At 37.0% G+C, this 17,712-nt stretch overlaps 2 protein-coding genes across 2 annotated transcripts; one reads left to right on the top strand and one right to left on the bottom strand.

Moving 5' to 3' along the window:
* On the bottom strand, window positions 1–4,988 carry LOC139722597 (protein N-terminal glutamine amidohydrolase-like). Its single transcript, XM_071633898.1, has 6 exons — window positions 4,912–4,988; window positions 4,369–4,468; window positions 3,755–3,808; window positions 2,790–2,935; window positions 1,444–1,571; window positions 1–110 (listed from the first exon to the last, which is right to left on the bottom strand). The coding sequence occupies exons 1-6, from the start codon at window positions 4,986–4,988 to the stop codon at window positions 1–3; spliced, it is 615 nt and encodes a 204-aa protein (XP_071489999.1).
* A 70-nt stretch (window positions 4,989–5,058) lies between these two features.
* On the top strand, window positions 5,059–16,209 carry LOC139722527 (zinc finger protein 830-like). Its single transcript, XM_071633814.1, has 11 exons — window positions 5,059–5,174; window positions 7,473–7,572; window positions 8,210–8,369; window positions 8,870–8,939; window positions 9,842–9,972; window positions 10,939–10,990; window positions 11,054–11,077; window positions 11,651–11,711; window positions 12,738–12,815; window positions 13,518–13,594; window positions 16,032–16,209. Exons 1-11 carry the CDS (start codon window positions 5,065–5,067, stop codon window positions 16,207–16,209), a joined length of 1,041 nt encoding a protein of 346 aa, XP_071489915.1. The 5' UTR covers window positions 5,059–5,064.
* The last annotated feature ends 1,503 nt before the right edge of the window (window positions 16,210–17,712 follow it).

Here is a 17,712-nt window from a genome sequence, read left to right on the forward strand (position 1 = left end):
TCATCCAACTGATGCACTGAACTTTGACCAGAATTGTTGTAAGGTCATGACCTCCCCTGGACCTGTTCCCCACTCCATGCTGATGTAGCTGTCCAGGTTCATCTGTGTTCCTGTGCAGAGAGCAGATACAATATTTCGAACAGGTTGATATGTACTGTAGTTAGGCCGCTTAATGTCAAATTTTGAGATTATCATTACACGACGGACAAAAGCACCAAATTTGGAGAGACAATCCCTCAGGACCTACTCATTGATATAAGAGTAGGAGCTCTCTGGAAAATTTTTGTTTTCATAATATGAACGCTGATTTTCATTCCGCAGAAAATTTCGCGGGCATGAAACTTTCACAAATTTCGTGAAGAGCTAAGATTTGTGAAAGCGAAATGTGCGCGATTCTAAACAACACACTGAATGCCAGTGGCAACTTAAGGAAGTTCCATGCAGTGAAAAAGACTGTTGGCTCCAATTCACAAAAGTTTCATGTCGCAAAAATAACACTGTATTATGTATCGGAGGAAGTATTAACAACAAAAGAGGTTCAGATTTGTGTAATTTTGTTGATTTTTCATGGAATTATACAACATGAATCAAATCTTGAATTCCATGATCAGCAAAGCATTTGAAACATGGAGGTGGTTATATCAATGAGTAGGTCCTGAGGGGGGATGTCTCCAAATTTGGTGCTTTTATCCACCATGTAACAATAATTTCACTATGCAACCCGACTAATGAGCAAGATTCTGTGTACAGATCTGTTGAAGAGGGCGTTGTCGTGATATTGATATTTTGGCAATGCTGAATAGGAAGACTATGTTATGTACCAAAGAGAAACAAGTTTGATAATCCTTGAACTCTACCACAGTACATTATAGATACAATTACTGTCAGATGCAATACCATGGTTTGGGAAAAGTTAACTTGTGCTTTTAAACATAGTGAAGATCAAGAAATCATCAAAGAGTGCTTGCTCAGTAAACTCTCTAAAGACTCATGTAAATAGAAACATGCAAACAAAACTATGTTTTATTTAATCATACTCTGATCAGAGTGGTGATGTGCACTTACTCATAAAAGATATTAAACCTTTTTGTATGTTACTAATCAGATTTTGCATCGACAAATCATACGTATCATATTATACAGAAAAATGACTGGGAGAAAAAACAACAAATTACTTCAATTTTCCAAGCCAAGTACATTTAATTCAATGGAAAAAAATTCCATTACACAGGGCTCCACACTAACTTTTATTTTTGGTGGCCCAAAGGCAAACATCCGACCTTTTTTGGTGGCCCGATCAGGCCACCAAATTCTTCATTTCTGAAATTTTGGTGGCCCGACTTGTGTTTTTGGTGGCCCAGGGCCACCGGGCCACCGTTAGTGTCGAGCCCTGCATTTCATCATGGTAAACAGTATAGAAAGTGCAGGTAGTACAGCATTTACCATCTTGTGCCACTATGCAAGGGTATGTCGGTGGAGGAGACTGCCACTCTCCGTCTTCCTTCCTCATGTGGGATCGATCAGAGGCAAACATCTTCAGGAATGACGCTGCCGGAACTACCCTGAAAAATCTGAAAAACAAGTGGAAAGAATGGTACTGGCCTTCAAGGAAAATATACTAATGTCATACATAATTTTGCGTCACTTTTAATTGTCTGTCCGCCACAATCACTTCTTGTGACCCAAACTTTGATGCAGGAGAAAAATGCACCAACCGATACCACACTTTCTGAACAACCACATACTGTAAAAGTGGATATTTTCGCGCAACTAATTTTTCGCGCTTGGCCGGGTTAGAAGAGTTTTGCATGTTTTTAATTCTGCGGAACCAAGACATCACGCACAGGAACATATGGCAAGCAAAAATAATCGCATGCTTTCATTTTCACGCTAGATTCCGGTTGCGCGAAATGCGCGAAAATTTCAACACTGCAAAAATTTCCACTTCTACAGCATACTGAATGCGTAGCAACTTATAACACTTGCATACCCTTTCTGAAATCTATCATGCAATTGAATATTTATACACTTACCTAGTGTAGCCATTGGCCAACAACAACTATGCACTTTATCACTAAATACTATGGAGCAATTTAGCTACTTTTGAGCTCATAATCAGAGAGCATTTACATGTAAGCTGTAATCAGGACACTTCATGAGCCCAACCCCTAAAAACTGAGGAGTTACTCAGTGTGATGAGCCAGTGTGTACAATCAGACTTGGGGAAAGGGAAGAGAGACAACATTTGCCAATGAAGATAAGTTGTCAGAGTACTGATGACCTATAAGTTTCTTTCTGCATCCTTCTGTTGGTACTTTAAAGGGATGGTACAGTATTGGTGGAGATGAGAATTGGGCTTTTAACTTTTTGCGAGATACTAAGAAAACACTTATGATATAGTACAGAGCATACCATTCTAAGAGGAATTCAAAGTTTATTTGATGAAAATCGGGTTTGGAATGACTGAAACGTCGAAAAACAAGGTAAAACAAAGCGATCGTAGTAAAGTGTGGGTCCCACACTTTATTAGAATCGCTCTTTTTTGGATATCTCAGCCATTTCAAAACCAATTTTCATCAAATAAACGTTTAATTCCTCATAGAATTACATGCTCTTTCATATTTCATACGAGGTTTCTCATTATTTCACCAAAAAATGTTAGAAACCTGAAATTAGGTCTCAACCAAAACTTTACGATCCCTTTAACTTGTCTCAAAATCTTTGATTCCTCTTGACAAAGTTACATTGGGATGCCTGGGTGTGACTGAAAGGTTCACTGTCTAACTAACCTGTGGAACTGTTCCTTCAGGCATTCATTACTGCCAATAGTTCTCTCCACGTACTCTCGGAAGGAGACAGGAAAAGGAAGCACAGTGTCTAAGTCATAGATGTCGCTCCCTGCTGGCTGGTGGTACAGGAGGATGACATGATAGTCCTACAAAGAACAATTATACACACACACACGCAAAAAAAAGTTTGAATGCAATAGCCTGTGAAAGGCTTGGTCTCAAACATATTCCTGTCTGTCAAACTACATTGCATTTTGATTGACACCAACAAAACTCCCTTGCTCTGAACAGCTTCTTGCCTTTGACAGGGGATACAAATGATGTATCAGGCTCAATATTCATACACCTAAATTGACAGGAACAATCAGAAGCAAGCTCAATTACCTAGTTACTTTAGATCATGTCTAGGTACGGGTGAGAAAAAGGCTGATTGGTAATCACCATGATAGATGATCAAGATGACTTGCCTACATACACTAACTCATGAAGAACCGAATGATATCATATATATTTGGTACAAAAAAAAATATGTTATTCTGATAGTCTATTTCTTCAATGCAAGCCAGCTATAAGACTGCCAAAGGTTAGTTTGAAACAAAAAAACAAAAAAAAAAAACAGAAAAGAAATTACAGTGTGAAGTCTGTAAGAAAATATTCCAGAATGAGGAAAAAAGCAAACAAAGATGTCTCTCAACTGATTAAAAAATTGCCATACATTGACGGAAATAAGCATTGTAGCAATAAATATTGCCTTCCACTCTTTCTGCTAGGTAAACAAATCATTATTATCATCATGTTCATTAGTTCAGTGAGAGCACTTTATAATAAACATATCTGTCAGTGTTCTAGAGTTCAATGTCGGTATCAGCTAGCAAAAGAGACAAAGTGAGCTTCTTGAAAAAAATGTAATATCCAGACAGAAACAAGTCAGTGAGAGATACTCGCAGACTCCATTCCTGACGTACCCATAAGACTGGTTGACCGGGCTGCTTAGCAGCTTTCTGCTTCCACAGAGGAATCTTCGGAGAAAATAAGCATTTTTTTTTATAGAAAACAAAGCAAAATAATTAGAACTTTAAAATAAACATAACATCATACACTAAATTTCAACATAAAGATACTAACATCACATGCACATATGATATGTATGAGCTTTAAGTCCCATGTACACTAAATACTGAAAATAGTTTTATAATAATAATAATAATAATAATAATAATAATACAGGGTACCAGGTACTTACAATGCGCCAATTCCACATAGCTAACGTGCTCAAGGCCCAGTAGAAGAAGTAACTTATGAAATCTAATTTCCATCTACATATTGATACTACTTTTCATCTGATATCAACAGTAGCGATGTAACTTTATGAGATCATATTTGGATATTCATCTGCATGTGGAAAGAGAATGAAACCTGAAGAAAATGTCATGTGTATGGCAGCAGTCTGATGAGGGATGTGAGTGGTATCTGGTTTCCCATAGGCTTATAACTCACTCTGATGTACAGTTTTATTGGATGTTGTTGTCTTCAATGTGGTGTGACAAACAACTGCAATCATTCCATAGCAGGAACTTACCACTCTGTCTTGGTTGGAAATAAACACTGCATACACTCTCTGGAGTTCATCGGTTGAATGCTGCTGAATGTGGTCACATAACTTCCACACATTTTCTTCACTATCAAAAGACAAAAAGAGACATTTATGTGACTAGTGAAGTAGTGTCTTTCAATTTTTCTGTATGGGATACTTACACAATGCTGGACTGTATAATATAGGCAGACAACTCATAAAAATTGTGATGGAGACAAAAAGACAAAGGGGAAAAAAACTATGTGGGTTTGAAAGTGTTAGAAAAAAGGAAATAGCCAAAACTATTAATAGATATACATGCTTACATGTAGTAGATCTCCCCTGTTTAGACTATGATGGGCCAATGGGAGAGTCCCAGGGCCTGCCAGCAGAGACAAGACAAAACAAGACAAACACCTATTGACGTATGTGGGACTTACAGTATGGCAAGACCGACATCATACACTCGCCGATACCAGTGAAAAGTTTGTTAAGAAATCATCGCTTACACGACTGACATTTTGATTGGACTACAAAAGTATATCGTACCAGTAACATTTTGTATATAGGCATTCATCTCTCGGCGGTACAATGTTGCTGACTGAAGAGTTGAGAACCTGGGCCATCCTGAATTTCGCCAGCCAGCAGTCGACATGTGATGTGTTGCAGCAATGACAGTGTTGGCCTCTTCTTCAAATCAAAATGGCAGCGTCCAGTGGCAATAAGAAAAAGGTCGACATCCGAGAGTTGATGAGGCAGCAGCGGACCGCAAGGCAGTCTGCAACCAAACGAATTGAATCACCGTTAGCAAAATATCCTTTTCAATGAAGATCCAATGGAAACGAGGCAGTATTTGACACAGAAGAACCGTTTTCGTTGTTAATTTTTACATTCTAGTTTCCTGCAAGTGAGATAAGGGTTAGTCCTACATGTTCATAATGATGTTAGCGATGGAGTGGGAAGCAGTCTGTCCTTTCTGTTCTGCTAGATCTATAGACAGTACAGTGCTAGTGTTATCTGACACACTAACGCGAAATGCTGTGTGTCGGACATTACACTTTCATAGATCTGTCTCCTCTATCTAGTCGATAACAGTATGGGAAATATAGATATGGCATTTAATATATCGCGAAATAGTCCACCACTCCATTCACCGCCATTCATTTCGTCATTGCCGGGGACTTCTTTCAACCTCCATAGACTTTGCACATAGTGGAGACGCACACACAGAACAAGAGGGGACCGATATCATGATTTGGCGGTATAATCGTGATATAGTCCCCACCGCTGCGCCACCACAGTGTGAATGCACCCATTGGGTTTAGGGTATAGCCTAAGGGTATATAGGGTTAGGTACCTGGTAGGGTTTTATTTAGTAGGAACATGCAGCGGTGTGTGAATATAAATGTGTCACCATCATAACTGTGTAGCGGTAGGCCTATTGTTGTTGATTAAAATTTGAATCTAGCCTAGAGTCTTGAATATCCTGTAAAATTTAAACTTACACCAAGCTGCCCACAATTCGACCATAAAGGCATAATGCTGTCCAAAAATCAACCACTGGTATATGTAGAAACATAAATGTGCACATGAATATAATATACTTTTGCACACAGTCAAATTTTGGCACTGGAGGTTGAACCTTGGTGCAGCTGCATGTGATTTAAAAGTAGGAGTTCTAAAATTAACCAAACCCAAATGTAGAGATTTACTGAAAGCAATTATATGTTTAGTAAGTAAAACACATCAGTGATTTTTTTTTTTTTTAAGGAAAATTGGATTAGATGCTATTTCTTCAAAAGTTATAAAGTTTTGGTGCTGTCATCGCTGAAAAAGAAAACAACTACTACTGAGTACCAATTCATGACTTCATTATGGACAACAATTCAGGAAAATTCCACACAATGTCATTTTTCATAAAAAGAACACATTCCATCAACTTGTTACTGACGTATGTTAAGGCCAAGGGTAATGTTGTTCCCCCTGCTCTCTAAAAGAGGAAAGTCCAGTTTTCTTTCATTAAGCTAGAAAAATAAAAATACATTGAATTTTTGTTATATTTTGTATATTGTTGCCCAAATTGATGTCATGAAGTGTACCAGGGTAGTTTCTTATCCAACGATGACTCCACCGAAATTCAAAAATTCATAACTTTCCAATCTATATAGTCTGATATTTCTCAAACTTTTACTATGCATTCTATTGATATTTCTGCTTTAAAGCTATCCACATAATAATATGTGGGTTTTGGTTTCCTTACAAGCTGTACTGGTATGTAATGTCACATCAAATTGATGCAATAGTTCCCTTGATGCAACTTACATGTAAAGCTATACAGGGATGAAGCTTGATAATGGGACTATTCTGTGAAACCAACCAGATATCTACTGAGCTGTATTGATCTTGTTTACTGTATAAGCTGTTGTTTTCGCGCACAGATATTTTCTCGAATGAGGAGGTCATTGACATTTTCGTGAGATGTTGTTTTTGCGAATTGACAGGAAGCTGTCGTAAACTTGTGCATTATTACACCAGCGCATGGCGACATTTTCATGTGTTGTTACATTCGCGGTCCAACAGTGATTCGTGAAATTCGCAAAAATTAAACCCTCGCAAAATTAACAGCTTATACAGTATCACAGGTGCTCTAGGCCCATGGTCATTTTCCTCCAAGCGATCGACTGTCTTATAGGAGATATATTTGTGATGTACAAGGTAATTTACTCTTAGCTAGTCTGTCAATCCCCCAAATATGGTACCTGGTATGTGATGATGTAATATACTACATGATACTGGCACAAAAGTCCCTCTTAGAGTCTTGGCTTTAAAAGGTTTGTCTGTACCATACCATTGCAGATAGTGGATCTCATGATCAATGCATATCTATATGTGATAATACGGTCGGGCCAGGCAAGTCTTCTACCTTGTTTGCCAGTTACTGAACCCAGGTAATTAATTTAAGATAATAAACTAGAAATATGCAAGAAAGAGGTGACAGGGTTATCAGAAAAAGTGAGTGCAGATTCTTGACAGTATTATGATGGTAGAAGATAGAGTCAATCATTTCACAGGGGTGGCACTGATGACTTTTCTTTAACCGTCTGGTACACATACAACAACATTGGGCAGCTAATCTGTGTGGTTTGCAACCAGCCAGTCAAGAATGAGATCCTGTGGAATGCCCACATCCAGGGCAAGAAGCACAGAGATGTGAGTAAAGACATGATTTACTGTGATGGTTTGAAATCTAAGAAGATAGTTTGTAAAGGAGAACAAAAATACTTGTCAAAACAAATCTATTCTGCAGTTGAGGAATGTGAAAAAAAAAAAACAGTTGTGCTTGTGAAAGTGTTGAGCATTCATGTGTATGAATGTAGAAATGCACTAAAATATTTATCACTTTGAAACTTGAGGTAAATGTCCAAGTGTAGAAGGAAGTAGTATCTTTCTGTAACATTTAACAAGTGTGTATACATACTTATTTTACTACTTACAGCTAGTCTAGATATATTGTCAGGATTTAGCATACCTGTTAAAATCGCAGAAATACAGAAGATGGAAGGGTGTTCTGTGTGCTATAGATGACTTGATTCTACTCTTCATTCATGTAGAGCATGAAGGAAATAAGTTGTAATACAGCCTGTATCACATTGTTTACCAAGACTTTGATTTGACTTTCTGTTATTTCATGATGTACATGAATATCTACTTTGATACATATTTGAAGGTAGACATTTTGCAAACACATTTTCTTATTTCATTGTTCACCCTATTCACCTGTCTTTTTCATTCTGTTCATTACTTATTAATCTCTTTTTCATTTATTCATTCCTTTATGACTGCACAGAATGTACTCCTTGTCAAGGCTGGTAAAACTCCTGGAAATGCTGTGGTCAACAAGCCTATCCAACCCAAACCCCAGGCTCAGGTCATCGCTCCGGTCAAGAGGAAAGCAGACCCATCCACAGGCACTCAGCCACTGAGGGGCATACTGAAGAAACCAAGAGGTACCGTTATGCCACATCAAGGGTGTCTGTCTTTAGCCAGGCATACCTACAAACAACCCAAGAAGTTAATTTTACATGCCATCTACTAGACTGCTATGATTCAGTTTTCTAGATTGGGAGTACGATCTATATTCCCCTCCCCCCCCCCCCCCCCCCCCCGCCCCATTTCATCTCAAATTTGCTGCCTATGAAATCATCAAGGCAAAGTCTATTAAAATGCTGCATACTGTAATGCAAGATATTTTCACAGCATGGCATTTTTGCAAATTGCCACTGGCATTTAGTACATATAGTGTAGACGAGAACTTTTGCGTTCATTTTAATTTTGCAAATCTTAGCTCTTGCAAAATTTGCAAAATCAAAATGCATGCTAACATTTCTGGTTTTACAGTATATAGAACCATTCTCTGTCTTCCAAATTGCATGCTAAAAATATGTGATTTCTCAGACTATTTTGTCTTTTACTTAGTAATACTTTCTCTTTCTTATGTGCCCAACAGGGGTTGGTATTGCATATGAGGATTCGTCGGAAGAAGAAGAGGAATCAGACGCAGAAGATCCACAAAGCAGGTTAGTGTGTGGGCATTACTTGTGGTAAGAGAGACTGAGAAAAAGTAGAGTGGTGGGTTATGTGATACAATGGACTCTTGATTTAACAATGAATAAGAAAATCCATAGAACCAATGAAATCATATTTTTCTTTTAATCAAAAGTTTATTATATCACAGGTCTGAATAGCATAGGAATGCAAGCAACTCTGGGTCTTTGGGCAAGGAAAAAAACCCACCTTGTTTTATGAGAGTTTGTATTAGCTGTGTCCTTCATTATTATTATTATTATTATTATTATTATTATTATTATTATTATTATTATTATTATTATTATTATTATTATTATTATTATTATTATTATTATTATTATTATCATTATCATTATTATTATTATTATTATTATTATTATTATTATTATTATTATCATTATTATTATTATTATCATTATTATGATTATTATTATTATTATCATCGTCGCCGTCATCATCGTCATCATCATTGTTATTAAATTATTAATGTTATCATCGTTGTAATTAGAATTTTGACTCATAGAACAAAGATAAGGTAACAATTACAGATGGTCAGCTAACATGTGAATAAAAAAAAAGGTTTATATGTATTTCAACATTCATGATGGAGTGAGTCATATTAACATGTATGCATTATCAGTTTCATGGTTTTTCTTGTTTTATTTTTTAATTTTACCGTTTATTAGTCACAAGTTTATTGATCAGCAGAGGATGGCAGGCTCTGAATATATCACTGAATGTAACTTCTTTCACCATCTCACCAGAAATGTATGATGAAAGATACAAGTATGACTGAAAGTATATCATGCTAAGTTTATTGAGAATTAAGTTTTAGCTTGTTGTGTTGGCTTCTTAAAAGTAATAGATGATTTGTATTTTCCTTTCTCCTTAGCCTTCCTTCTGATTTCTTCGATGATGCAAAGAAGAAGCCTGCATCATCTGGGAAGACCACGCCCAAAAGCTCCTCATCACAGGTCACTAGCAGCCAAGAGGCCGCTAGGGCTCCCCCTGGGCTCCCAGCAGGTAGGCTTAAAGGGGCCCTGAAATCCAAATGCATGTTGATTTGTGTTGAGTTGTGATAACTCAATATCACTTTTGCGGTGAAACGAATTTCTAGAAACATTCCATATATTTGTAATGATTTTTTCTTCTATTTTTCTTCAGATTACTTGGGAACGCCCACAAAAAATCTTTCCAAACCAATCAATATTCATATTCTTGAGATTACATCATCTGTCAATCATTGCTAAAGTGCTGAAATGTTTAACAAAAGACATTGGAATGCACCTTCCCCTCGACTCAGCATAACTTGCATGTTTCTGTCATATTAATGTGACTAACAAAAGACATGCTCATCTTCATGTATGATTTTATGTGTGTGTGTGTGTGTGTGTGTGTGTGTGTGTGTGTGTGTGTGAAAGGCCATCCATTCATATTGTATATATCATTCTAAATTATTAGGTGTTAAGTAGCTAAAGGGTACTTGCTCCTTGTATACCTCCCTAAACCCAGACCCATGGAAAACCATATCACAACATGCTTTATGCAGAGGAGCTGATGATTATTCACTTCAGTGATTGTGCATAGCTAACCTTTACCGTGCTTTGATTGTCAATTGGGGTGCAGGCTGCAGTGCTTTCTTTACCAGCTGGCATAGATTTCTGGAAACTAATTGTCAATGAACAGAGGTTACTTTAATCCCCCAAATCCCTTTTGTGTCACCGTGGCCTTCAATATGGACGGAGGCACATTGCTTTGCTTGAGTAGGCTTGCTAATCTTACAACTACTGGTAGGTCAAGTTTTTATGGTTCACAGAATGCTGATGAAAAAAGTTTGACAAGTTAAGCCAAGTCCCCTGGGCACAAAAAGGGTTAACACCTATCTCCATAGGTGAGGTGAAATATATTGAACGGTGTAGTGAGGCAGATTGATGTGCAAAGGATTGTGTTACCATGAACATTAGGTAAATCAACTGAGTTCTCTTCCAGATTTCTTTGATAGTAACGTGTCTTCATCAACAACATCATCGTCATCGTCATCGCAAGGCCAGAGGTCTTCCTCCAAGAATGGGCCCAATGCTGACGTATCTTCCACTGTTGACAGCAAGCCTGAACAGGACCAGACAAAGTGAGACTATCATTAACACATTACTGTTCCAGAATTTATTCAATTGATGTTGCCCATGTTTTATTCCTGTAGATGATAAATAGCAGAATTCGTCTTCCTTTTTTTTTTTCCTCTCTTTTTTTTTTTTTTTGCACACCAAATGTCACTATTTCATGTGGTCATTATCCTTTCTCTTGTCAAGACTTTGAAAAAAAGTGTACCTGAAACATTACGATTTTCCAAATCTTTTAAAGCAGCAAAAGTATTTGCTATCATAATATGAATTCAAGATATATATATGTATGTATATATATATATATATATATATATATATATATATATATATATATATAATATTTCTATTTGTTAATGTGCTATCAAGAAAAAACAAATTGTTGTTATATGGAAGAGTTTCTAGTCAAATGACTATAACAATTTTAAATGGTCCATGATCACAAAAAGCATGATTTTTACCAATCTGCTACAACAGTACATTTCTTACTAAGGGATGATGAACTAAGTATTATATGGGAAGATACAATGCAAGCTAAACATTTGAATGCTGTCTCTTCCGTGTTCATGTGTCCTTTCCAGCAAGCCAATGTCAGAGGTTTTACCTGAGGGATTCTTTGATGATCCTGTGCAAGATGCCAAGGTAAAGCCTAGAGTGTTTCTCTACTTCTCTGCCTCCTAATTCTAACTTGTAGACACATCATTGGTATGATGGGCAATATATCACTGCAGTGGGTCTTCACTCTTGTAATATGAAGATGTGACATCTATTCCTTGTGCTTCTGTGAAGATCTTTATCTTACCCAAGCCAGCTTCTACAGTCTTTCCAAAGGAACCTGCCATTTTTCATACCCTTGCACGAAATAAGTTTCCAACTCTAATCTAATTTGATTAGCAACATCAGCTGGTGAATGATATTTCATATGGTATCCTGTACACTTCTGTGGAAGAAAACTGTTACACAAAAGATAGTTGATGTAGCACTGATATAAAAAGATGCGTAGCAATTTGCAATGCGATACCAGAAAAATTATTCCCCGCCTTACATTGCTAAGTATTTCATAAAAGACAAATTTTGCACCAGTATGAAATTTTGCAATCGGGACTTGAAAGATTATTTCGAGAGTGGTTGTATATGCAATCAAGATCTACAATGATAATGGAATTAGAAATACATATTCCCTTCTCAAGACAAAATTTAGCATTTTTCCATCTTGAATACCAGTTCACAATGTGTTGGTGTTACAGGTGGCAATATTTTTGTGAGTTGTTAATTTCTCAAATCATCAGTCAACTCATATAATTGTGATTATAAAAACACAGTGAATATTCTGCATATTCAGAACCAATTAAACCCAAGGGTCTACAGAGTCAAAGTGGATGAAACATTGTCAGGGATGTGAGCACCAAGCAGGTATTAAACTTGTGAACACACATATGGAAATCTGGATCCATAGCCACTGCATGAGAGTTATATTAGTGTAAACATAATACAAGAAGATTTACCCATTCTTGATTTTTTGTGATTTTCTTTAAAATCTCATCAAATTGTTCCTTTTTTTTTAACACATTGATTCTGAGGTGTATTCCTTCTCTATTGCATGTAAGTAGTAAAATTGTTGAGTAATTTATTTTCATGGATTCTATCATATTTTTGTCTTGTACGTAGGTGCGGAATGTTGAAGTCAGGAATACAATGGAAGAGGAATGGGAAAAGTTTCAGAAAGAGATGGAAACACAGAAACAGGTAATACTTTATTCATCTGTCAATGAAAGTTATTGCAATGCTGGTGTTGCCCCTGATGACGAACAGTAGTCTATGTGAGTAATGCAAACAATTAGATGTCATTGTCATTTTGAAATGTAATTTATAGGATATGACTGCATGTAATTACAGAGAATCAGAGTAGTGAGGCAAAAGTGTTGGATTTCAAAATTTCAATCATTTGTCAATGCAGAACTTAAAGACTGATTTCTCCCCAAACTGTGGGCATGAGTGCATTTCTTGGTTCGTACACTGTAGCAAATGACTTTCATCACGTGGGATGTTATGTGTAAACCTATGAGAATTAGGGTAGATTTATTTCCACTGTCATCTACCTCACCATCTAGTAACCTACCTGGGGAGAATTTTGCCTGTAATCAACTATGCTCCTGTGGACTGGTTTAGTCCTGTAAAAAACAGTCTTGAGCTCTCAGTGTGATGTGAAGCTAAAGGATGGTCATCTTTTGAGACAGATACCCTTGAGACCTGTGTGAGTTATCATGTTTACTTTTAAAGAATGAAGTTTGTTTAATCTTTGAGACGTACCTTTGCCCTATTAATATTGCAAGAACAGAAGTTTGAATTTGAAAGCCAAAATGTTTGTGAAAGTTAGCAATTTTTCCAGTGCTTTCACGCTGCTGTTAGCCACTACTAAGAAAAATGTCTCCATTTTTGCACCAATAGGTGTCAGAGACCTTGGCTGAAGAAGATGATGAGGCCGCTCAGACGGAGAGAAACATAGATGAGATCGACGAACAGATGTAAGTGTTCTAAACTATGCTCAAAAAACTGAACAACTTATGGACAGGATACTAACTACACAACTTTTTAAGTCAAGTGTCCAGGTAATGAGGAAGGTATTGATTTTTACTGGATTTGGCACCTGCGATATTCATTATTTAGAATGTGATGTTGTCTTTGGCATGAACAGACAAAATCTGTATGTTTCATGATGTATCATTCTGTGTAATTATGTAAGCGTCATGTTTTGTAAGTTCAAGCCATCCTGGGTCAACAATGTTAGCCCCCAAAGATCTTTTCAATCTTTCTTTATCAAGTGCACTTGCTGTTTTGATTTCCCTGGACACAAGTGGTCTCTCAAGTTGCTATGAAATTGATAAGACTACTTGCTGCACATAACATGAATACATTTAAAATGCATGAAATTGCAAAGTTCTCATGCAAACACGAATTAGACTTTCGCTCCATCATAAGCATGGTTACCACATTTTTGTGTATTAACCGCCATGCAGCACTGAAAAGTATAATATTGTCAGACATAGTGCATGCATCTCTTCCATTTGTTCACATCTTTGCATTTACAGACACTACAGACCAAGTGTACACACTCATTCTGTACAGGATGTCTGAACTTTTCAGCTATGCTACCAGGGGAATCCTATGAAATTGAAAAATGTTGTTACTCTATGTGCACTGACTAAGCTATTGTTCTTTCTGTTATTTGGTGGAAGTATAAGTGGCATTTCCAGCTTCTCAGTACCTTGTGTTCTAATGATTTCATATTTTGATATTTGTGTGATAACAGTCAAATGGCAATACAATAGTCAAGAGCATTTCAGTTTTTCAGAGTTAAGGCAGTGCTTAGAAGTTTTAAAAAAAAAACGAACAAAAGAAAAAACTATAAAATGTAATAAACAAAAATATGAGTCACAGTATTGAGAAAGGATTGAAGATTAAGGACAGTTTCATTCATTTATTAAACCATTTAATCACACATTTCAATCTGTAGATTGTTCCATGAAAGTCAATGGATACACACTACCAGTGGGTATATGAAGCTGTGCAAATCTTGCTACATATATACATAGAATGTATGCATTCACTGAGATGTGGATAGTTTGGTTTTGTATCATAATATATGCCCCTTTCTGGTTAATTATCATTTTGCCAGACACCTTAACACCCTCACCTAGTTCCATCATGCATAACATGCCTGTAAATGAGTCCATTCCCCAACCTAGACATATCAAATCAACCCAACACCTCAACCCTACACAACCTGCTTTCTAAGTAACCCTCAAACCTTCCAATCTTGCGTGTTATTGAATAATTGGGAAAGCACAAAAAGCGAGAATAGACTATAAAATGGAAGTTTACCTTTTCTGGCTGATACTCAACTTACCCTTGTGTTTGAAATTTATCAAGGAACAGCCATGAAGATTATTGAAGTGAAATCTAGTGCAAGATTTTCTATTCTTGGATGGCAAGTATCTTCACAAACTTTGTCATCTTATAAATCATGACATCAACTTGTTTACACATGAGATGTGAAAAAATAAACATTTGCATGTACAACATTGTTTAACAACAAATCTGAAATGTTTGGTTGTACATATCAAAGTAATTTATCACTTTGTTTAGAATTCTGATCTCAATTCTAGTACTCTAGTACTGGCATTAATAATCATCATGTCCACGGCATAAAAGCATATAACACCAACTTGACTACAATGTCCAAGAGATTTGAAATTTATGATGTATACTTAAGTACATGTTGGACATTCAGCTTCACAAAAACATTGTAAGTTCACAACAACATGAAAAAAGTCAATGACCACTAGCTGTTTCTAAACAGTATAAAATGGTAAGATATGCATAAATATTCAAATTCTTAATGAGCATTTCAGGTATAAAATATGTTGCATATTCTGTAAAACTATTCTCTACCTAATAATCTTATGTAAATTATGACTTTCTGCTGTGCCTGAAGTAGGCAAATATGTTGTGACTACATCTATCTTTTTTTTTTTTTAAGCTCGCTAATCTTTGGTATTTGGAATGACAGAGAAAATGTTAATACTTGATAATACTACATTCATGTATCCACATTTACAAACAGAAAGCTAAAATGACAAAAATACCAGTAACTGTTTTGTGATCTTTACTGGCTTGCATGGAAACCTGATAATGATTGCAAACATTGAAAGTGTACAAGTCAGTTCAGTGATCACACACTGATGTCTTTTTTTTTTAAAACAGAACTCACAAGTTTGCAGAATTTGGCTAAAGCTTTAGTATATTGCTAAAATCTTCCTTGAATATAGGTGGGATCGAGTTTACTCTTGTTGCATATACATGTATATTCAATTACATGCATAATATACTATTTTCTCACTGATGGTCAGTTGCTGTTTCAACACTCAATCCCCCCCCCCCTTTTCCTTTCTCTCTTTCCAGACAATGCTTTGCAAAAGTGGAATCCCTGTGGAACAAACAGGATGAGATGAGGACAAAGGTCGCTGATAGACAGAAGAACAGAACAGGCAGTGATGGTGATGGGGAAGAAGGAGGGAGTGACGATGAAGCAGAGTTTGAGGAGTTCTTGAACTGGAGGTCAAAGGGGGCGTGGAAGTGAGGAGCATCAGGTGGACGAGATCGGACAGACCAAGGGAACTAGCTTGCTTTCCATGAGCACACTGGTTACTCATGGAGATCAACAACTTTAACCAACCAAAGTATGGTTCTGTATCTACCATTTATATCCATTTGTGTCAGTGCAGTTGTAGCAGGCCACTGTCACTCTGAAGGAAAGGTCGTGCGTATTTGGAGGTCAATTCGTACAGCGCCAAAAAAAGTGGAAGCATTTCTTGGTGGATATCCCATCAAAACAGAATTTCTGACAAACCAGGAATGCTTCAATACAATCAACATAGAGTGGTTGGATTTCATTTCAAGTCTCCTTACGTATACAGTGGAACCATGTTATTACTAGGTGGGATGTAGCGAGACACCTAAAGGCGAGGTAATTTGGCAGGTCCCATTCTTTTTCTATTCTTTTGTTTTCATCTCTGATAAAATGAGATACCTAATCATGGTCATAGCTCAAAGCTTTGGGAAGTAATTGAGAGCACACCACATTATTGTAAGTGTGGTGCTTATCAGGGAAAGTTCATTGACTGTAACTTCTTACCATGTCGGACTTCACCCACAATCAAACTTAACCAGCACTTTAAGGTTATGTACTTGTGGTTTGAGTTTGGTGGTCATAGCTCAAAAGTGTGGGAAGTTATTGAAAGTTCACCGCAATACTGTGAGTGCATTGCTTATCATGGAAAGTTTATCGACCTTTTAACTTTGACTTTGTCGGACTTCACACATATTCAAACTTTACCAGCATTGCCAGGTTACGTACCTGTGGTGTGACTTTTGAGGTCACAGCTCAAAGCTGTGGAAAGTTATAGTGAGTACACCAAATTGTTGATGACGGCGATGACGGCAACAACGCCGACGCCGATGCCAACGCCACTGCCGCAGCCACCAACAACGGCAGTGACAAAAAAGTGATGCCTATGTCTTGCTTCTGCTATGCAGGCTATGCAGGCGAGACCAAAATCACTTACCAGTACAGTGCACTCCCAATATAACGAAGTCCTCGGGACCGACAATTTTCTTTCGTTAAATCAAAATTTCGTTACAACCGAACAAATAAACAATAAAAATACATAGAGTGGATAATGTTGCAGCCTGAATTTTTACTTCATTGTAACCGGAATTTTGTTATAACTGTGTTCATTATAACGGGAGTGCACTGCACATGGATTTCCACCTTTAGTGTCTCAATAGCAAATGCAGCAAGTGCTGTGCAGTCTTTGTAGTTCTTTGTACAAAATACGTTGCCGCTGCTGCTGTTGTGGGTTTTCTGAAGTCCACATTTGGGTTGTGTCTGTCCTTACCCCAAAACTCATACTTGCAGTACAATGTAATATGGCATCTTTCCCAAGGCTGAATGTAACAGTTAAGTACAGATTGCTCCCGTCACGACAAACACACAGTTACAACCAAATTCTGTTGCAACGATCTAAAAATTCAGGTCCCGAAGTTATCATCTCTATATATCTTTATACATGTATACTTATTT

The sequence above is a fragment of the Diadema antillarum genome, unplaced genomic scaffold (genome assembly GCF_040938485.1).
Source record: "Diadema antillarum isolate AM-2024a unplaced genomic scaffold, OU_Dant_1.0 scf00000167, whole genome shotgun sequence".
Taxonomy (NCBI): domain Eukaryota; kingdom Metazoa; phylum Echinodermata; class Echinoidea; order Diadematoida; family Diadematidae; genus Diadema; species Diadema antillarum.

Excerpts from the sequence above, each read along its gene's own strand:
- LOC139722597 (XM_071633898.1), bottom strand. The coding sequence starts at position 4,988 with ATGGCCCAGGTTCTCAACTCTTCAGTCAGCAACATTGTACCGCCGAGA. Across the intron at positions 4,469-4,911 it reads CTATATACAAAATGTTACTG|TGAAGAAAATGTGTGGAAGT; the intron begins GTACGATATACT and ends GTCTTTTGATAG. Across the intron at positions 111-1,443 it reads TTGCATAGTGGCACAAGATG|GAACACAGATGAACCTGGAC; the intron begins GTAAATGCTGTA and ends CTCTCTGCACAG.
- LOC139722527 (XM_071633814.1), top strand. The coding sequence starts at position 5,065 with ATGGCAGCGTCCAGTGGCAATAAGAAAAAGGTCGACATCCGAGAGTTG. Across the intron at positions 10,991-11,053 it reads ACATCATCGTCATCGTCATC|CAAGCCTGAACAGGACCAGA; the intron begins GCAAGGCCAGAG and ends CACTGTTGACAG. Across the intron at positions 11,078-11,650 it reads CCTGAACAGGACCAGACAAA|CAAGCCAATGTCAGAGGTTT; the intron begins GTGAGACTATCA and ends TGTCCTTTCCAG.